This window comes from Sycon ciliatum, chromosome 3, assembly GCF_964019385.1.
Source record: "Sycon ciliatum chromosome 3, ocSycCili1.1, whole genome shotgun sequence".
NCBI lineage: Eukaryota > Metazoa > Porifera > Calcarea > Leucosolenida > Sycettidae > Sycon > Sycon ciliatum.
In genome coordinates, this window is record NC_088645.1 from 41,135,222 (window position 1) to 41,157,887 (window position 22,666).

Here is a 22,666-nt window from a genome sequence, read left to right on the forward strand (position 1 = left end):
AGCACAGTCATACACATTCTAGGGAGTCGTCGCCAAAGTTTCTTATCGTCCATGAAACAAACATCGTTCTTTGGGGGGGGGGGGACGGTACACATGCATATGCACACATGCACGGTATTTTACGACTGCATGATGATGATGATGATGATTTTTTTTTTTTTTTTGATGATGATGATGATGATGATGATGATGTGTGGTTAACGTGGAGCGCGGCTCCTTCACGCCACTTGTGTTCTCGACGTACGGCTTTAGTGGCCCAGAAACTACTCAATTCCTGAAATCATTGGCCTCCCTGTTTGTTGAGCGCCATACTGAACTGAAGTACCCACTAGTAATGGGCATACTACGCACCCGTTTGTCTTTCTGCTTGCTGCGATGGGCAGTCACCTGCTTCCGCGGTTGCCGCGGTTCGTACGGCAAGAGGCGACAGCCGAACTCATTTCTGGCCCAGTGCCGCCAGGCGGAGTAGGGTGCTGCCTTTGGCCTCAACTTAATATAATGCTATTTGGTTTTTCCCCTTTTATTACTCTGTGTTCATTGCTTGTTTTTGTATTGATTTACTTCCTTGACTGCTTTTGTGTTTCATCATTTTCCGGTTGGTTTTGTGTTGATTTCCCCTGTTCACTTTACATATTGTAATGATATACATTTGCTTTGCCCGTAAAAGAGGCTTTTCTCATGATCATCATCATGTGGCCAAGCCGCTTTTACGGGCAACAATATTATGAATATGAAACGCAAGGTATTGTAAGAGCAATTTTCTGAAAATAATGTTAAAACACGAAATATCATCATGATGCCCCAGCTCTCTCTTGTGGTGTGGATGGTGCAAGTCTACAGTCGCGGCCTCCGGTTGTTCATTCTGTCTCTCGGGATTTAGCGCCTCCTCTCACCGTGGCAAGTGCTTTTGATGCCTCTGTTATTAGCAGCCAGGAGGGTGATGGCGGCTCTAGTGAGAATGCCTCCGGCTCTAGTGAGAATGCCTCCGGCTCTAGTGAGAATGGCGAGGAGGGTGATGAGTGCTCCCCACACCTTGCCACGGTTAATCGAAGTGCCACCCTACCCTCTGGTCCTGGAGAGGATACCCGGCTCCTGGCTGATCTCGGTGGCAGCCAGCCAAGCAGTGTGCTTGACAGCTCCGAGGATTATGGAATGAATACGGAGCACCGCGCTGGTGGCGGCCAGGTGGATGTGGAATCAACCGCTCAGGCACGGTTGAGGCCTATCCCCAGCCCAGCGGATGCTGGTAGTGGAGTTGCGAGCGTAGCCAGGGATCCGTTTTCCGCGAGAATCATTGATGCCTACGAGGTCGTGGTAGGCTGGAGACGCAATCTGTTCATTATACCCCATGGATCCGCTGGTGCAGCCTTTGTTGACGAGCTCGCATCTTTGATCCTTGGGTTTGCGGATGACTCCGGTAAAAGAGATGTCGCATGGAGAGCTGTGTGCGTTGCTTGTCACCTTCTCTTGCAAAAACCACACAAATCCAAGATCATGAAAAACCATAGTGAGCATCTTCGCAGACGTCTCGTGCTGTGGAGAGATTGCGACATTCCACAGTTACTGAGCGAGTGCCTTTGAATCCAGGCGCACTTGCCGGCGTCGGGCGGAGGCTCTCCCAGGCCCGCCTCACAGGAGAAGAGTGACGTGGTGTTCGCTAATCTCGTTTTCAATGGAAAGATTTCTTCTGCTGTTCGCTACCTGGCGCCAAACGCTTCTGGTGGAGTCCTTTCCATGAACGACATTGTGGATGATACCACGGGAGAGACGGTCCGTGACGCCCTGTTGAAGAAACATCCGCCATCTGTTACACCGCCTGCCTCGGCTCTCTTGCCGGGTGATCCCGAGATTGTCAACCAGGTCATCTTTCAACAAATAACCCCTGAGCTAATAAAGAAAATCGGCCGAGGCATGCAGGGTTCCTCTGGACCGTCTGGCCTGGACGCTGAGGCGTGGTGCCGAATGCTGACGTGCTATGACGCCTCGTCAAGGCGTTTGTGTTCATCCCTTGCTGCCGCGGGGAGGTGCATATGTACCGAGCGCCTTGCCGGTTGCGCGATGATTGGATTTACATCCGCTCGCTTAATACCCCTCGATAAGAAACCTGGCGTGCGCCCCATCGCTGTGGGCGAAGTGTACCGGCGTATCATTGGTCGTGCCGTGATGTCAGTAGTGGAAAGTGATGTGCTGAGTGTAACAGCTCCTGTCCAACTCTGTGTGGGCGTTCCATCTGCCTGCGAAGCCGCCGTACACACAATGTCCCGTCTGTTCGCTGGCCCGGGGGTTGAGGGTGTCTTGCTTGTGGACGCCTCCAATGCATTTAATGCATTGAATAGGCAGGCTGCGCTACACAACATTCCGCGTCTCTGCCCCCCCCCCCCCCGCTTGCAACGGTGTTTCGTAACACGTATGGATCAGTTTCCCGCCTGTTTGTGTCTGGTGGAGGTGAAATCGAATCGCGTGAAGGCACGGCTCAGGGCGACCCACTGGCTATGGCAGCCTATGCTGTGGCGATCATGCCACTGGTCAGGCGCCTGGCTGCGACATGCCCCAGTGTTGTCCAATCTTGGTTCGCGGATGATGACTCGGGTGCAGGTCTTCTGGCTCGCCTTCGGAATTACTGGGATGAACTCCGGGCCATTGGCCCTGGTTATGGTTACTACCCGAACGCGTCCAAAACTGTTCTGATCACAAAGCCAGAGCATTTGGATAGGGCCAGAGAAATCTTCTTCGACAGTGGCATCCAGATTACCGCCGCTGGCGGCCGATTCCTCGGGGGCGCCCTAGGGTCAGAAGATTTCTGCCGCTCTTATATGGGGCAGTTGGCAGATAGATGGGCTGGTGACCTGCGCACCTTGTGTGAGATCGCCCAGACTCAACCTCATGCGGCGTATACCGTCTTCTCCAAGGCCCTGTCATCACGGTGGACTTACCACTTGCGCTCAATGCCGTTCTCGACAGGCGTTTTGGAGGCCTTGGATGATATCCTCAGTGACCATTTCCTGCCGGCTTTGCTGGGTCATGGAATTGCGCGGGCCAGCCACCAACGTCGGCTAATGGCTTTGCCTGTCCGGCATGGGGGCCTCGCCGCGGCTGGGGAACATCAGGCCTTTGTCAGTGCCACTGATCCTCTGGTTCAGCTTTGCGCTATCATCGCCTTCGCCTGACTGTGCTGGTGCGTCACTGCCTCCGCCTGCGGGACCGCCTCTGCGTGATATTAACCAACCACCTATGGGACCACCCCCGCATCATTGTGCTAATATGTCACCGCTTCTGCCTGCTGGGTCGCCTTTGCCTGCCTGTGCTGATGCGTCGCTGCCTCGGCCTCCGCGGCCGCCTCCGCCTGACTGTGCTGGTGCGTCGCTGCCTCCACCTGTGGGACGGCCCCTACCTGGCTTAGACCAACCACCGGTGCGACTGCCTTCGCCTGACCGTGCTGCCGTGTCACTGCCTCCGCATGCGGAACCGCCTCTGCCTGACTGTGCTCGTGCGTCGCTGCCTCCGCCTGGTCTAGACCAGCCACATGTGCGACCGCCTCCGCCTGATTATGCTGGCGCGTTGTCGCCTCCACCTGCGGGTCCGCCTCCACCTGCGGGTCCGCCTCCGCCTGATCTTGACCAACTACCTGATGCCGGATCGTTCTCTGCGCTGCGTGCGGAGCCTGTTGCCGTGGGATTGGGCGTCGAAGAGCCTGGCGAGACTAATCCTAGTGGTCCGTGTGGTGTCGCTGAGGCTGTTGCTGCGGTGCGTGCTGGGCTGCGCCGGGTGAGAGCACAGCGGGACCAGATTTCGCGTGGTGTGCAGGCAGAGATTGGCCCTGGACTGTCTCCGTGCCAGCGGCTACTGTTAGAAACAGCGGGTGAGAAAGGCACCTCCAGCTGGCTGACCGCCCAACCGTCATACAATCAGCCAGTAACCATACTCAATAAATCTGATTTCCGGGATGCTCTCTGCTTCCGATACGGTTTGGAGCTGGATGGCCTCCCTGAGACTTGTGTTTGTGGAGCAACTCTAACCACTGAGCATGCAATGGCTTGTCCTACTGGCGGCTACACCATCGCACGCCATAATGATGTTCGCGATTTGCTGGCGGCTGTACTGTCGGAGGTATTGCCTGACGTGGAGGTGGAGCCGGTGCTAGCGCCATTTGATGGGGAGGATCTTCCCCATCGTACAGCCAACAGGAAATCCGAAGCTCGCCTCGATGTGAGGGCGCGGGGTTTCTGGTCCAGGCAGCAGGAGGCTTTTTTTGATGTTCGGGTGACTCACCCAAAGCCAAACCTGCTGTCGCGTCCAGAAGTCCAGCGCCATCTCCAAAAGCATGAAGGCATGAAAAAGCGGGAATACGAAGCGCGTGTTGTGAATATAGACCGAGGCACGTTCACCCCGTTGGTTTTCGCCACGAATGGCATGTGTGGCCGGGAGGCAGACCGCTTTCTCAAGTGTCTTGCAGCCCAGTATGTCGATAAACACAGTGACTTGGCCTACTCGCTGGTTATGGGTCGATTGCGGTGCCTGCTCTCGTTCACTTTACTCCGTTGGGCAGTGACCTGTTTTCGTGGCTGCCGTAGCTCCTACCAGAAAAAGTCAGTCAAGAATTTCAGGAGTTATTGTTTGATGGGTCGTTAGATAGAGGCCGGTGTTTATGAGACTGCAATTATTTAATGTTTCTTCCTTAGTGGTGTAGGTAGATTCTGTTTTGTAAGCATAGTAGGGGGACTACTTTTGTTTTGTAAGTCAATCTCATTCTCCACGCTTTGCTGTCATTTGGTTATGTTTTAATAGCACATTAGAGCTTGCGGTAATGTAGGTTAACACATTGCACAAGCCACCACTTCACACGCGCTCCAGCGGCTTCCAAAGAGCCCGCAGATCCCACGCTATTCATTGATGCATGTCAAGTAACACGTACATGCACGCTGTGGTGGCATGTAACATGCGTACGCCGGAACTCACCTGAACTCGCCAGCCAACCAGCCATATGCGGCTGCAGCACACATCGGAGCTTGAACCCGTAACGCATACACCATACTTCGCGCTGGCCGTATTGCTACTTCATATTTGCTTTGCTTGGGTAGTGAGAAGAACACCGGTTTGTTCCTTTCTCACCTCTGCCTACTCCGCTCTCCACGTCTGTCATGCAGACGTCTGCTGTGCTGAACTATGATCGAGCATTTCGCCAACACACCGCCAGCATGGCACTGCGCTGCGACGTGATCAATCAGACGCTGTGGAGTATTCGCCTACTCCGCTCTCCCCGTCTGTCATGCAGACGTCTCCTGTGCTGAACTATGATCGAGCATTTCGCCAACACACCGCCAGCATGGCACTGCGCTGGGACGTGATCAATCAGACGCTGTGGAGTATTCGCCTACTCCGCTCTCCCCGTCTGTCATGCACCAAATGCACGCTCCAAAACAGCCGCGACCGCTGCCTGCCCACATGCCGCAGCTCAACACGCGCAGCCCTTTCCATCAGTGGCGGGCAGCACCCGCCAAGTCTGTTTTAACTTCAACCGCGGCAGGCCCTGTTCCCGCACACCCTGCGACCGTCTTTACGCCTGCAGCTCATGTGAAGACAAAGGACATGCCGCCACATCCTGCACCAGCACCACCCGCTTCAGGTGGCAGCGCCCTGCAGATAGCCACGAGAAGACTTCGAAGCCCACTGAGAAAAAGTAAGCCGACTTCCACTCCCCTGAACACTGTCCGCTTTCACACATTACTGCCCTCCTCGGAATTGTGCTGGACACGGTGCGCATGGAAGCCCGTCTCCCAGACGACAAACCGACGGACCTCCGCGAGCTCCTCAGCGAGCTGTCACGCTGCACCCAGACCACGCAACGCAAACTCGATCACTTCCTGGGGAAACTCTCCTTTGCGTCGAGCGTCGTCGTACCAGGCAGAACATTTACGCGGCGCTTATGGGATATCAACAAGAGGTTTAGCCGCGCCAAGCCCTATTTCCGTATCACTCTGACAGGCATTCCAGCAGCTGGCACCATCGGCACAGCAAGCCCCGGACACTGCAATCCGCCTCCCTCTCCTGGACTGATGCAGGAGGTCGCCGACCTGGCAGCCATGGCAATCGCCCCGACAACACGGCGCACGTACGCCACTGGCGAAAGGAAATTTACGCAATTCTGTGCGTTGCAGAGATGGACGCCCATGCCGGCTACAGACACGATGCCCAGCTGCTTCGCAGCACACCTCACACAATCGGTTCAACCACAGACAATTCATGTCTACATGGCCGCAGTACGCAACATGCATCTCGAAGCCGGATTCCGAGATCCAACGATGAATGCATTGCTGCCGCCACGTGTTATGCGAGGCATCAAGAGGACGGCGACTGACCCGGCAATCCAGCGCACTCGCCTCCCAATCACCATTGATTTGCTGCGGAAGCTCCTCAACCAACTCAGCCTGGACCAACGGCGTCACCAGCAGGACAAGGGCATGCTCAAGGCGGCAATGGTGCTCGCCTTCTTCAGATCTCTTCGATGCGCTGAATTCACTGCGCCTCCAGCCGGGTTTGACCCTGCCACTCATGCCACGCGCCAGGATGTGACTCTGGATGTCACTTAAGGACGCACATATATCCGCTTCCACATCAAGCAATCGAAGACGGACCAACTTCGTCAGGGCCATGCAGATAATCGGTAGTACCACTTCACAACCTTGCCCGGTTGCCGCCCTCCTGGCATATTTTACAGTCTGTCCGTCTGACGCCACTGACGCACTCTTCCGCTACCGCCCTGGGAGACCGCTGACCAGGCAGGCACTGACAGAAAAGCTCCGACAGCTTCTCCCACTCACGGGAACACCCAATTCACGCGATTACGCTGGTCATTCGTTCCGCATCGGCGCCGCCACAACTGCAGCCATGGCGGGTACCCCGGACTGGCTAATCAGGGCAATGGGCCGATGGAGAAGCGACAGCGTCTTGCGCTACATCAGGACAACCGACACAGACATGGCGCAGTTGACCCAAAAGCTATCAGAGGTACAAGCGCATCACACAACGCATGGAGGTATGTAAGAACCCGCCACGCGGGCACGCAACTCGCACCCATGCACGTACCCACACGGCTGACCGTTTGGAACAGCACAGCAACTTGCTCTGCTAGGATTGTGCTGACAAACTGCGCTGATAGCAACAACGGTGTCATTCACGTGCATTGCAATGTGTCACAACTAACTTTACTTAGCATGGAGGCTGGGCAACCATGGGCCAGCTATCTCCTCTCATCTGGCAATTATCACGGCCTTCGGCCATCACACTCATACTCCCACACTCCTGCCTCCTAACGGGCATTGCACTTCGTGCGTGGGCCGTCCACACTCCGTCCATTTCATGGGCGCCCATCTCATGGGCTGCACTTTGTGCGTGGACATACATACACACTATCATACAGGCCGTCCACACTCCGCCCAGTTCATGGGTGCCCATTCATGGGCTGCACCTCGTGTGCGTGGGCCGTCCACACTCCGTCCATTTCATGGGCGCCCATCTCATGGGCTGCACTTTGTGCGTGGACATACATACACACTATCATACAGGCCGTCCACACTCCGCCCAGTTCATGGGTGCCCATTTCATGGGCTGCACCTCGTGCGTGGACTATCCTACATGATTATCACATGCCAGATTCGGTTGCCCAGCACTCCATGAATCCTCCATATGATGTGTGCTCTCCACTGGTCTGCAATAGCGAGTGCATGCGTGTTAAAGTAGTTTTTATGACCTGATGTTTGTTTTTTATATTTGTAGTTCTATTGTTGACATCTTTTGTCTTTTCTTTGGGTTAAAAGGTTAACTTCATCCTCGTTTTCTTATTGCCTTGTATTGGAATTTGCCCATAAAAGTGGCTACGGTGTGATAATGCATTTTTATCTTTCGTGTTTTAACATTATTTTCAGAAAATTGCTCTTACAATACCTTGCGTTTTATATTCATAATATTGTTGCCCGTAAAAGCGGCTTGGTCACATGATGATGATGATGATGATGATGATGATGATGATGATGATGATGATGATGATGATGATGATCCTGAAGAAATCCGACTTCCGTGATGCCCTGTGCATCCGCTATGGGCGAAGGTTGAGTGGGCTACCCGATTCATGTGTTTGTGGTGTGCCTCTCAGCCCCGCTCATGCACTTACCTGTGCCACTGGCGGCTATACCATTGCCCGTCACAATGAGGTGCGGGACTTGGTTGCTGGACTACTGAGGGAGGCTGGAGTGGTGGACGTAGAGACGGAGCCCCGGCTATTGCCCTGCAGCAGTGAGCATTTGCCTGGTGGTCGTTCCCTCAACCGATGCGCAGAAGCTCGTCTGGATGTGCGGGCTCGCGGCTTTTGGTCGTGGCAACAGGACGCTTACTTTGATGTGCGGATCACTCATCCCGCAGCGTCTGTGTTGTCTCGATCACAAGCCCGGAGTCAGCTGAAGTCTCACGAGCGAAACAAGAAAAATCAATACGCCAGCCGTGTGGTTAACGTGGAGCGCGGCTCCTTCACGCCACTTGTGTTCTCGACGTACGGCTTTAGTGGCCCAGAAACTACTCAATTCCTGAAATCATTGGCCTCCCTGTTTGTTGAGCGCCATACTGAACTGAAGTACCCACTAGTAATGGGCATACTACGCACCCGTTTGTCTTTCTGCTTGCTGCGATGGGCAGTCACCTGCTTCCGCGGTTGCCGCGGTTCGTACGGCAAGAGGCGACAGCCGAACTCATTTCTGGCCCAGTGCCGCCAGGCGGAGTAGGGTGCTGCCTTTGGCCTCAACTTAATATAATGCTATTTTGGTTTTTTCCCCTTTTATTACTCTGTGTTCATTGCTTGTTTTTGTATTGATTTACTTCCTTGACTGCTTTTGTGTTTCATCATTTTCCGGTTGGTTTTGTGTTGATTTCCCCTGTTCACTTTACATATTGTAATGATATACATTTGCTTTGCCCGTAAAAGAGGCTTTTCTCATGATGATGATGATGATGATGATGATGATGATGATGATGATGATGATGATGATGATGACTGTTGCCCCGCGGTGGCAAGATGGAACCATCCTGAAGAAATCCGACTTCCGTGATGCCCTGTGCATCCGCTATGGGCGAAGGTTGAGTGGGCTACCCGATTCATGTGTTTGTGGTGTGCCTCTCAGCCCCGCTCATGCACTTACCTGTGCCACTGGCGGCTATACCATTGCCCGTCACAATGAGGTGCGGGACTTGGTTGCTGGACTACTGAGGGAGGCTGGAGTGGTGGACGTAGAGACGGAGCCCCGGCTATTGTCCTGCAGCAGTGAGCATTTGCCTGGTGGTCGTTCCCTCAACCGATGCGCAGAAGCTCGTCTGGATGTGCGGGCTCGCGGCTTTTGGTCGTGGCAACAGGACGCTTACTTTGATGTGCGGATCACTCATCCCGCAGCGTCTGTGTTGTCTCGATCACAAGCCCTGAGTCAGCTGAAGTCTCACGAGCGAAACAAGAAAAATCCATACGCCAGCCGTGTGGTTAACGTGGAGCGCGGCTCCTTCACGCCACTTGTGTTCTCGACGTACGGCTTTAGTGGCCCAGAAACTACTCAATTCCTGAAATCATTGGCCTCCCTGTTTGTTGAGCGCCATACTGAACTGAAGTACCCACTAGTAATGGGCATACTACGCACCCGTTTGTCTTTCTGCTTGCTGCGATGGGCAGTCACCTGCTTCCGCGGTTGCCGCGGTTCGTACGGCAAGAGGCGACAGCCGAACTCATTTCTGGCCCAGTGCCGCCAGGCGGAGTAGGGTGCTGCCTTTGGCATGCTGCCTTTGGCCTCAACTTAATATAATGCTATTTGGTTTTTCCCCTTTTATTACTCTGTGTTCATTGCTTGTTTTTGTATTGATTTACTTCCTTGACTGCTTTTGTGTTTCATCATTTTCCGGTTGGTTTTGTGTTGATTTCCCCTGTTCACTTTACATATTGTAATGATATACATTTGCTTTGCCCGTAAAAGAGGCTTTTCTCATGATGATGATGATGATGTTGATGATGATGATGATGATGATGATATTGTTTGATGGGTCGTTAGATAGAGGCCGGTGTTTGTGAGACTGCAATCATTTAATGTTTCTTCCTTAGTGGTGTAGGTAGATTCTGTTTTGTAAGCATAGTAGGACTACTTTTGTTTTGTAAGTCAATCTCATTCTCCACGCTTTGCTGTCATTTGGTTATGTTTTAAAGTAGTTTTTATGACCTGATGTTTGTTTTTTATATTTTGTAGTTCTATTGTTGACATCTTTTGTCTTTTCTTTGGGTTAAAAGGTTAACTTCATCCTCGTTTTCTTATTGCCTTGTATTGGAATTTGCCCATAAAAGTGGCTACGGTGTGATAATGCATTTTTATCTTTCGTGTTTTAACATAATTTTCAGAAAATTGCTCTTACAATACCTTGCGTTTTATATTCATAATATTGTTGCCCGTAAAAGCGGCTTGGTCACATGATGATGATGATGATGATGATGATGATGATGATGATGATGATGATGATGATGATTTTGTCTTGAACAGTACCCGCCTGATCAATCTCGCCAGAGCATCGTTCATCAACATCATTGCCACCTACCAGCAGTGGGCCTGCAGGGGCTGCCAGCCTCGCACCTCCAGCCGTTGGAATACTTTATGCCGTGCTGCCAGTGTCAATCAAGTCGAAAGTGTGTGAGATGCAGCTGTGTTCGGCATGGGAGGAAGTGTATTGATTGCTACCCAGGAAGGTCGCTACCTAGCACGTGCAACAATTCGTTATCTGCCTCACAGCCTTCTGGTGCTAGCAATGTCACTCGAACTGTCAACGCGCACCCTGCCAGCCAGCCACTTGCGGTTGGGTTTGCACCTCGCGGTGTTGATTGCGCTGGAGATAGATCGCAAGCTAGCGACAGTGACAGTGATTCACTGCATATAAATTCGACACTTCCGAGGAACTTGGTATGCGCAGATCATGCACGCGCTGGTTCTTCCCCTGCAAGTGATGTAATAACTGATCCATCCTCTCAGATTCAAGGTGATGGCCTTGGCACCTCACGGGCTGGAGCGTCAACATCCAACATTCATCCCACAGGTTCTCAGGTGGAGCTCCTGGCTACCCTAGATGCTTCGGGTCCTGAGTCCTCTGGACAAGCGGCAGACAGCGGTGATGCCGGCACCTCGTCATTACCGGCCGGCGATTTCGGAGGCGCGGTTGGTCGGCCGGCTCATCGCATTGGTGGGCGGAGCGGGGTGGATCCTGCGCCCTCCCTGTTGCCAGGAGCTGCTGCTGTGGGGCAGGGCTCGGCCCAGCCTGCTGCTGCTGCTTCTCCGGCTGCCGCGGTCGCTCGGCAGACTTCTACATCACAGGTCTCTCCTGCGGGTGCCAGAGTTAATACTATGAGCAGTGATGATTCCCTATCTTCGAACACCTCCCTCAACAACGACATATCCCGAGCGTATGAGAAGGTGGTGACCTGGCGGAGAAACTTATTCAACGTTCCATTGGGCTCGGCTGGTGGTGATTTTGTTGACGTGCTCACTGGGCTCATCAAGGGTTTCACCAATGGCTCCTCATTACGACCAGTTGCATGGAAGGCCGTCGGTGTTGCCTGCCACCTGCTTCTCCAGCGTCCGCATGATTCTAAGATGATGTCAAACTATAGCGACCATTTACGGCGTCGACTCACTCTATGGAAATCTGGCCGAATAGATGATCTGACTACTGAAGGAGAGTCCCTTCAGGATCGTCTCAAGCCCCGGTACTCTACCTCGTCTGGTGGAGGAGAGAAGAGTGATATCACATTCAGCAACCTGGTATTTTCGGGAAAAATTAAGTCTGCCATTCGCTACCTGTCCAGTGATTCTTCCAATGATGTGCTGGGTGTGACAGATGTAGTGGACGAAGAAACTGGAACTACCGTGAAGGAGGCACTGTTGCAAAAACATCCACCTGCTGCCGAGCCCCCGGTTTCGATACTTCTCGCCGGCGACCCGGAGCCAATCAACAGTATAGTGTTCCAGAAAATCACACCGGAGCTCATCCGACGTCTGGGCCGACAGATGAAGGGGTCCTCGGGCCCATCTGGTGTGGACTCTGACGCGTGGTGCCGGATGCTAACCTGTTATCGCAAATCGTCGGATGGTCTCTGTACTGCTCTTGCCAGCTTTGCCCAATGCCTGTGCTCGGAGGACTTGGATCCGGAACACCTATCCGCATTTACCGCCGCTAGACTTATTCCATTGGACAAACACCCAGGTGTGCGGCCGATTGCGGTGGGTGAAGTGTTCCGCCGGCTTGTGTGTCGTGCCGTTATGCGGGTGCTTGAGTCCGATGTACTGCGTGCTACTGCTCCCATGCAATTGTGCATTGGGGTGCCGTCTGCCTGTGAGGCAGGGGTTCATGCAATGCAGGAGTTGTTCGCACGAGAGGACACGGAAGGCATCTTGTTTGTAGATGCTACGAATGCGTTCAATTCATTGAATAGAAACGCGGCCCTCCATAACGTGCCCTATGTATGCCCCGCTATGGCAAAGGTGTTCCAGAACACGTACAGTTCTTCAATTCGTCTCTTCGTCTCCGGCGGCGGGGAGATTGACTCACTGGAGGGTACTTGCCAGGGCGATCCGCTGGCCATGGCTCTGTATGGTATCGCTACAGTCCCGATGATTCGGCGCCTCCAGGAATCCAATCCATCTGTGGCTCAGGTTTGGTACGCGGACGACGATTCTGCAGGTGGCCGCGTTTCTTCATTGTCCACATACTGGGGAGACATAAGCCAACTGGGCCCTGACTATGGATACTTTCCAAACCCACAGAAATCAGTGTTGCTGGTCAAGCCGGAGCATGAGGAAGAGGCCCAGCGCCTCTTCTCCGCCACTGGAGTTACCATCAAGACCAGCGGCAACCGTCACCTCGGCGGAGCGATTGGCAGTGAGGAGTTCTGCTCTGCCTTCATGGCCAAGAAGGTGGATAAATGGAAGCAGGTTCTGGATTCCCTGACGGGGATGGCTGTCACTCAGCCTCAGGCCGCATACACCGTTTTTACGAAGGGTCTGTCATCCACATGGACATACCACTTGCGTTGCTCACCTTGTTCGGCTGAGATACTGGCCGAGCTTGATGAGAGGATCAATGATTGCCTGATACCTGCCCTTCTGGGGGATGGCGTTCGTCCTGGTAGCCCTGAGAGAGAGCTGATGTCATTTCCAGTGCGTCTTGGTGGTTTGGCCCTCCCTCTGTTGCAGGATAGTGCACCAGCAGAGCTCGCAGCATCCTTGAGCATCACAAAGCCTCTTGTTCAGCTACTGTTGACTGGCACATATGCGAACCCTCCAAGCGTGCCTGGTGATATGGCAAGGAGCGATTTGTCGGATACTGCCCAGTCAGAGGGCTCCGGTGATACAACCCAGGAGGTTGCCGACCGAGTGAGGCTCTCCAATCATGATCCCGTCCGCGATGCTGTTGGGGACACCCGCCAGCTGGCACGCTCGACTCGGACAAGCAAAATGCGGAGCCTATGCAGCCGGCAACAAGACATTAAGGCGGACTTGAGCTCGGAGCAACAATTTCTTGTTGAAATCGCGTCCGAAAAGGGAGTATCGTCATGGTTGACTGTTGCCCCGCGGTGGCAAGATGGAACCATCCTGAAGAAATCCGACTTCCGTGATGCCCTGTGCATCCGCTATGGGCGGAGGTTGAGTGGGCTACCCGATTCATGTGTTTGTGGTGTGCCTCTCAGCCCCGCTCATGCACTTACCTGTGCCACTGGCGGCTATACCATTGCCCGTCACAATGAGGTGCGGGACTTGGTTGCTGGACTACTGAGGGAGGCTGGAGTGGTGGACGTAGAGACGGAGCCCCGGCTATTGCCCTGCAGCAGTGAGCATTTGCCTGGTGGTCGTTCCCTCAACCGATGCGCAGAAGCTCGTCTGGATGTGCGGGCTCGCGGCTTTTGGTCGTGGCAACAGGACGCTTACTTTGATGTGCGGATCACTCATCCCGCAGCGTCTGTGTTGTCTCGATCACAAGCCCTGAGTCAGCTGAAGTCTCACGAGCGAAACAAGAAAAATCCATACGCCAGCCGTGTGGTTAACGTGGAGCGCGGCTCCTTCACGCCACTTGTGTTCTCGACGTACGGCTTTAGTGGCCCAGAAACTACTCAATTCCTGAAATCATTGGCCTCCCTGTTTGTTGAGCGCCATACTGAACTGAAGTACCCACTAGTAATGGGCATACTACGCACCCGTTTGTCTTTCTGCTTGCTGCGATGGGCAGTCACCTGCTTCCGCGGTTGCCGCGGTTCGTACGGCAAGAGGCGACAGCCGAACTCATTTCTGGCCCAGTGCCGCCAGGCGGAGTAGGGTGCTGCCTTTGGCCTCAACTTAATATAATGCTATTTGGTTTTTCCCCTTTTATTACTCTGTGTTCATTGCTTGTTTTTGTATTGATTTACTTCCTTGACTGCTTTTGTGTTTCATCATTTTCCGGTTGGTTTTGTGTTGATTTCCCCTGTTCACTTTACATATTGTAATGATATACATTTGCTTTGCCCGTAAAAGAGGCTTTTCTCATGATGATGATGATGATGATGATGATGATGATGATGATGATGATGATGATGATGATGATGATGATGATGACGTACGGCTTTAGTGGCCCAGAAACTACTCAATTCCTGAAATCATTGGCCTCCCTGTTTGTTGAGCGCCATACTGAACTGAAGTACCCACTAGTAATGGGCATACTACGCACCCGTTTGTCTTTCTGCTTGCTGCGATGGGCAGTCACCTGCTTCCGCGGTTGCCGCGGTTCGTACGGCAAGAGGCGACAGCCGAACTCATTTCTGGCCCAGTGCCGCCAGGCGGAGTAGGGTGCTGCCTTTGGCCTCAACTTAATATAATGCTATTTGGTTTTTCCCCTTTTATTACTCTGTGTTCATTGCTTGCTTTTGTATTGATTTACTTCCTTGACTGCTTTTGTGTTTCATCATTTTCCGGTTGGTTTTGTGTTGATTTCCCCTGTTCACTTTACATAATGTAATGATATACATTTGCTTTGCCCGTAAAAGAGGCTTTTCTCATGATGATGATGATGATGATGATGATGATGATGATGATGATGATGATGATGATGATGATGATGATGATGATGATGATGATGATGATGATGATGATGATGATGATGACATACATGCATACTACAGTACTATGACTGTGGTCAAGTGATGCGTGTGGGTTGTGCATACCGGTCATTACGTTCCTCTGCGTGGGTTGTATCAACTTGTAAGCGCTACTGACACGCATGCAGGCCTGAAATGCATTGTACTCCTATATGTACTTGTACGCTTGGTATGCATGTACATGTAGGACTGACACACACACTACTATACTATTCTACAGGCTGGCTTGCTGTCGTCATGTTGCCGTATTCGATTTCAGTTTGGTTGTCCTCATGAAAAATAGACAGTGCTGCCCAATGAGATCCAGTCACGTCACTCAAGTACGCACCGGGCGTAGCGCAGCCTTAGACACCTGCGAACGCTGGGCTGCGAAATGGCGCAAACTTGAGGGACACGACTGGATTTCATTGATCAGCACTAGACTATAAGATGGTGAACACGACAAGAGTATTTAACGAGCAGCAACTTACGTCAGTACTCCACGGGCTTGCACGATATCAGAGAATGCTTCATTTTCCATTCCAGACTTGAGCATGTCTGTCTGGACGAATCCTGGACAGATGGCGTAGACGCTCACGCCGTACTGAGCCGGCCAAAACTATGCACAGACAGCAGTGTAGAACAGTCGCCGCCGACCATACACACACACACACACACACACACACACACACACACACACATACACACACACATACACACACACACACACATACACACACACACACACGTACATACATGTACACACACACGTGTACAACGCACAACAGCACCATGTTCTGCATCTGTTGGTAGCGTGCGGTGTGTGCTGCAAGCCAGAGCAATGTAGTACCCCTATCAAGAGTATAATATAACCCCCCAAGAGTGTGCAACTCTGCATGTGGGGTCTCCGACGGCGAAAACTCAAATCACGTGTCTCAGATGCGCTTGTACTATAGTCAACTTGGCTAATAACGACTGCGGATAAAACGACTGCGGATAAAACGACTGCGGATAAAACGACAATCCGTGAATAATGACATAATTTTCATGCCCAGAGCAAAGTCCCTTCCAACTGTGACACATACCGTAATGTCGCGTGCATTAGCCGGGGCTTATATGCCTATAAGCCGGTGATGGAGTCAGGCTTGTACACAAGACAGGCTTATACACGAGACAGGCTTATATGACAAGCACCACTCAATGACCAGGCTTGTATGCGCAAACTGCTGACTTTTGGAGGTCAAAACCAACATTTTCCAACGGGATTTTTTTTCTTTTTTTTCGCAAGTGTACGGTACCATGCAAACATGAACATGTAAAAGGCGCGCTCACCAGTCTTGCGTAGTAGCCCGGCTTACGCACGCGACACGTGGCGCGTCTCGTGTACTGGCCCGGCTTATGCATGCGACAGGCTTGTACGCGAAAAGCTGTTGCAGATTTCATGCTTCTACACGAGACAGGCTTATGCACAAATCCGGCTTATGCACGCGACATTACGGTATAATGAGACTTCGGGTATAACGACACTTCGCGAATAAGGACACTTTTCTAATGCCCCGCCGAGTGTCGTTATAAGTGAAGTTGACTGTACGTACAAACGAAGGATAGCGTGTGTGCAATACGAATATCTGCCATGATCATGCTGGGGATTTGCATACCCGCAGTGAGTTTCTGTCAGAGAATGCATTGTAAATACACACACAAGCACGTATGCACACGCACACACACCCGTACCTCCGTTGCACGTGTAAAGCCAATGACTCCATGCTTCGATGCAGAGTACGTTGGACTAAACGGCATAGCTTGAAGACCTGCGGAAAGGTTAAACGGAAATACCAGCGACGACAACAATCACACACGAACAAACACGAACACACACATACACACACACGAACACAGCTCCAGTTGGGTGTCCCCTATGCCACATCCCATTGCTCCCTGATCCCAACACCTGAGTGCACGGTATGCACACTCGCCGGTGCGCATCTCGTGCATGCATTCTAAACTTTATACAAAATCAAGTACAGTTGGAAAGTGGCAGCATGCGCCCGGCAACACCTCCCACTGGAAATACACAAAATTCCGGCACTGCAAAATTACACCGTTTCATGATTTTCTCAGCATTTTAATTGTGGCGTTTCGGATCGGTGCCGAATACAGCCGGAAAAATAAATTGCTGACGAAATTCTGGCAGAATACAAGTTGTCAATTTCAGGGCGTTGAACGCTAGCGCGCTGCCCAAGCCCCGACTTCCTAAGTGCTAAACATGAACTTCTGGTTGGACTATACCTACAGGAACTATGCATGTGCCTACACACATTTTAATGGACCACTAGTAATAGACAGAGAGAGAATGTGTGTGCGAAATTGTGTGTGTGTGTGCGTGCATGTGTGTGTGTGCCTTGCAAGCTGTTGAATGGTGCAATCCCAGCACAAATTGCTATGGCTTCTGCTGTAGCATCGCTATCATCGCCTCCAGCAATGGGCGTTAGAGAATGGTCAAATGGTGTGTATGTATGTGTGTGTGTGTGTGTGTGTGTGTGTTCGTCGAGGAGAAGGAGTTGCACTAATACTCAATAAATTTTCGTCCGGCGCGTGGAAAGCTCGTGGTAGTTTTTGGAGGTCGTTTGGTCCGCGTGTGGTACTAGCACGTCTCAAACTTCCACTCAGCCATCCCAGGGGAGTGAACAATCCTAAATCGATTTATGTCATCAGTGCCTACGCCCCAACGTTTGCCAGTCCAAGAACAGCAAAGGATGAGTTTTTTCACCAATTGCAGTATGCCATCAATGTATGCAAGGACCATCAATATATCCTGCTTGGTGACTTCAACGCGCGCGTTGGCTCTGGTGTGGCTGAGGATGAGTGGGGCAGAGTACGTGGACCTCATGGTTTGGGCCAACTGAACAGTGCTGGAACCGAGCTGCTGTCCTTTCTGTCCATGAACAACGCTAGTCTTTGTAACACCTGGTTTGCGAAAAGGGACATCTTCAAGCGGACGTGGCAACACCCTGGGTCAATGGCTTGGCACTGTATTGACTACATCATTGTTCGCCAAGCCGATCAGCGTCACTGCATGGATGTCACCACAGTACGGAATGCGGAGTGTGGGAGCGATCATGAGCTACTTACCATGTCTTTCGACCTGGATACTCCGGCCGTGCGCCGCCGTGCTGCCCGTCATAGCCCTCCGGTTTTTCAATTTGATGTTGCCAAGATGCGTGGCGAAAATCCTGATCTTCCGTCAAAGCAGTCTGCAGCCGAACACTACCAGTCGGATGTTGCTAAAGAGCTCGCTGATCGGTGGCCCGAGGAGGGCAGTGTTGAGAACCAATGGACTGCGGTACGCGATGCTGTTGTTACATCAGCTATGGATAACTTGGGTCCACGAAAGAGACGGCAGTCAGACTGGTTTGTTGATAGCCAGGATGTCATTCAACCGCTCTTGGACGAACGCAATGCAATGTACAATGTGTGGGTTCAACATGGTAGGCTCCGTGACGATCACTATTCCAAGTTCAAGGCTGCCCGCGCTACTGCCCGTCCTGCAGTACGTCATGCGAAGGTGGAATGGATCAAGAACAAGGCACAGCAGGCCTCGGAGTCCCGATTTGACGGCGCGGCAGTTTGGAAGTGTATAGGAGATTTGCAGGCGTGCTGTCGTGGACGGGTGGGCACCCGGGTGTCTGCTATCAAGGATGAAAATGGTAACTTGTGTGAGTCTCAGGAGGAACAGGATGGTCGGGGGAGTCGTCATTTCGACACAGTGTTGAATATCCCATCTACGTTCGTCCCTGCGGTACTGGACTCTCTCCCACATTGCCCGGTTGCTGATGATTTGGCTAACCCCCCAACGTCGGCTGAAGTGCGACGTGCAATCGATAAGCTGAAGCCTGGCAAGGCTGCTGGCGCATCCAGGATTTTGCCGGAGCTGGTTAAGTACGGTGGTTTTCCTCTACGGGACAGGATGCTAGATCTGTTTGGTGCTGTGTGGAACTCCGGACAGGTACCGCAGGAATGGGTTGATGCTACTCTCGTACCCATCCCCAAAAAAGGCGACCTGCAACTGTGTGACAATTGGCGTGGCATTGCTCTGTTGGATGTTGTGGGGAAGGTGTTGGCTGCCATCATACAGACACGTCTCCAGCGGCTAGCGGAGACCCTGCTGCCAGACTCGCAGTGTGGTTTTAGGCGCGGGCGCTCGTGCTCGGACATGATCTTCTCTGTACGCCAACTTGTGGAGAAATCTCTCGAGCATGACACGAAAGGCTACATGGTTTTCATCGACTTGCGCAAGGCCTACGATTCAGTGCCCAGAGAGTGTATGTGGCGTGTACTTGCTTGTGCTGGGGTACCGGACACCCTCCTCGCTGTCATCAAGTCCTTTCACACATCTATGTCTGCCACAATCCGCACATCCCAGGGACACACTCAGCCCATCAACATCAACAACGGCTTGAGGCAGGGGTGCTTTATGGCCCCCGTGCTTTTCAATCTATTCATGTGGGCCGTTTTCACTGTTTGGTCCCGGAGAGTGTCGGCAGTTCCTGGTGTCGGCATGGAGGTTCGCTATTGCTTTGACGGAAATTTGTTCGGCAAGCCGAGGACGCGAAAGATATCGACCAAGTTTGGGGAATGCCAGTTCGCCGACGATTCAGCCTTGTTAGCGACTACACGTGACGGTGCTCAGCTCGCACTCTCTGTATTCCAGGCGACTGCTGCTGATTTTGGACTAACTGTCAGCACTACCAAGACCCAATTCATGGTGTGCGGCAGCAACATCCAAGATGCAGACTGTGTTCCACTCACGCTGGCGGATGTTGAGATCAAGAATGTGGCTGAATTCAGGTATCTGGGTTCCATTATCGCCAGCAACAGCCGTTCGGCAGTGGACGTCAGCGCCCGCATTGCGAGTGCCTCCAAGGCCTGTGGTGCTTTACAGCGCCCTGTATTTGCCAATGGTCAGCTTCCTGTGTTCTTGAAGAGGTGTGTTTTCAACGCGTGTGTCATGTCCTTACTACTATACGGTTCTGAGTGCTGGGTCCCCCTTCAGGGCGACTTGCAACGCCTGTCCACCTTCCATATGCGTTGCGTCCGCTCTATCCTTGGTGTGTCGAGACAGCAGATGTGGGATGCCCACATCAGCAATGCTGAACTATTGCGTATGTGGGGCGATCCGGAGACCATCAACTGTAAGCTTCGGCATCGTCAGCTAGAGTGGCTAGGTCACCTGGCGCGCATGGATGACACCCGCATGCCGAAGTGCCTTCTGTTTGGCCAGCTCCCACCTGTCAGACCTGCCCATGGACCAAGGAAACGGTGGAAGGACTGCGTGTCGGTCGATCTTCGACATAACCAAATTGTGAACTGGTACCAGACCGCTAACACATCTCGCATGGAATGGCGATGTAGATACCAAGACCAGGATAAGCAACTGGCCGGCCGCAGCAGCCCCCGTTGAGTGCCCCACCTGTGGAAAGGTCTGCTCTAGACCAAGTGATCTTAAGCGCCACAAGTGCACAGCGGAGCGTCGCAAGCCAGTCCATCAGCAGCGTGGTGCATGTCAATGCGCGGATTGTGGGAAATGGTACCGTAGCAGGGGTGGACTCGCTGTGCACAGGTGTCAGCCTACCTCAATCGCTAGCCAGCCCGCTTCCGCTCCTTGTAGACCTCGCCAGAACCGCCCAACAACGGATGAACGTGCCAAGTTTCCACTAATGTGTCAGCACTGCTCTCGGAGATTTCGGCAGTCCAGGGACCTGACCCGCCACCGGCGTGTTTGCTCCTCTCCCTCCTCCCGCAATGGGACCACGTAACCTTTAAGGCAGTGGGTCAACAGGACAGGACAGGTGTGTGTGTGTGTCTGCATGTGTGTGTCTGCATGTGTGTGTGTCTGCATGAGTGTGTGTGCATGCATGTACATGTACGAGAGAGCGCACACAAACTCACCACCCATGGAGGCAATGTTGACCACAACACCACCACTGCCACCCTTCTCTGAGCTCATGTAGTACTTTGCCAAATATGTAGAGTCGATCAGCGCGGTCTGAAAACACCATAGCAACAACCCAGGAAAATGGACTGCGTACAAATACACACACACACACACGCACACACACACACACACACACACACACACACACACACGTGCACAAATACCAGGGTGCACACAAGCAGACACAACTACCGGAGTGCACATACACGTGTTGCGGATACGCCACTAACCACTAACCACTAACCACTAACCACTGTGGTCTACTGTTGGCTCACGACATTCCTAGCCCTTTGAGGACCGAGGACGAGTTAACTCGTCCAAACAATGTACGCTGTTTTCCCGAGGACGAGTATCCTGGCAGTGCATACACTTGCACGCCTCAGCGTGTGCCCTGGCGGGAATACGTGGAATCAGTAGTGGCCCTGAAAGGGCTAGAAAAGGCAGTCGGCGAGGAGCATTGCTTACACTACCCGCATGCTGAGCCGTTTGAAAGTGCCTTCACACACACAAACCACATGCGTTTGTGAGAGATGAGTAGGAGCAAGGGGCAGGGAAGTGAACGAGGAGGGGATTCCCCCTCTTACCAGATTAATGGCGACAGTCTTGCGCCACCAGTCCGGGGCAGAGTTCTCCACTTCAAAGCCGACACCAGCGTTGTTTACGACCACATCCAGGCGAGAGAACTTACGCAGTGTCAAGCGGTACATTTCTACGTGAGAACAAGGGAGAGAGAGAGAGAGAGAGAGAGAGAGAGAGAGAGAGAGAGAGAGAGAGAGAGAGAGAGAGAGAGAGAGAGAGAGAGAGAGAGAGAGAGAGAGAGAGAGAGAGAGAGAGAGAGAGGAGGCAGTCAGGATAAATCGAGATTAGGTAGGAGAGAATGCAGTAAGAATTTCTGAAGTCTCCGATCAAAGGACAAGACATGCACACGCACATGACCGTTGACCATTTGACGCCCATCGCCGGAGACGATTATAGCGATGCTACGGCAGAAGCCATAGCAACTTGTGCTGGGATTGCACCATTCAACAGCTTGCAAGGCTGAAGAATTGATGCCCACTATTCAGCCTGGTCTACACCACACAGCTACGAAGTGGCTTTTTGGCCAGTGAATCACACGCACATACACACACGTACACACACGTATAGACACACACACACACACATGCCTGTGCGTGCCCTCGTAACGTACCATCAAGCTGATCGTGGTCGGTGACGTCCACTTGTGTGAACGCTACGTTGGCCTTTCCAAATTTGCTCTGCAGTTCTGAACATGTGTCACTTCCCACAGTCGGCTGGAGATCTCCAATCATCACCTACATAGGCACATGATAAGGGAGCATGACCAGTCACATGATCAGTCACATGATCAGTCACATGATCAGTCACATGATCAGTCACATGACCAGTCACATGACCAGTCACTAGACATAGCCCGATTTTGCTAGCAATTCTGCTGGCAAAATATCGAAGAATTTTGACTAGAGAATTTGCTAGCAAAACGG

The 22,666-nt window shown here is 52.4% G+C and overlaps 1 protein-coding gene across 1 annotated transcript in view; it reads right to left on the reverse strand.

Annotated features, from left to right (window-relative positions):
* Nucleotides 1-22,666, reverse strand: part of LOC135812230 (15-hydroxyprostaglandin dehydrogenase [NAD(+)]-like) — a 28,460-nt gene that overhangs the window by 1,219 nt on the left and 4,575 nt on the right. Inside the window, exons 2-6 of the mRNA XM_065325571.1 lie at nucleotides 22,354-22,477; nucleotides 21,749-21,873; nucleotides 21,119-21,215; nucleotides 16,904-16,980; nucleotides 15,661-15,788 (exon numbers count right to left, since the gene is read on the reverse strand). Of these exons, the coding sequence (XP_065181643.1) occupies nucleotides 15,661-15,788; nucleotides 16,904-16,980; nucleotides 21,119-21,215; nucleotides 21,749-21,873; nucleotides 22,354-22,477 (551 nt within the window). The remainder of the gene's footprint in view (nucleotides 1-15,660; nucleotides 15,789-16,903; nucleotides 16,981-21,118; nucleotides 21,216-21,748; nucleotides 21,874-22,353; nucleotides 22,478-22,666) is intronic.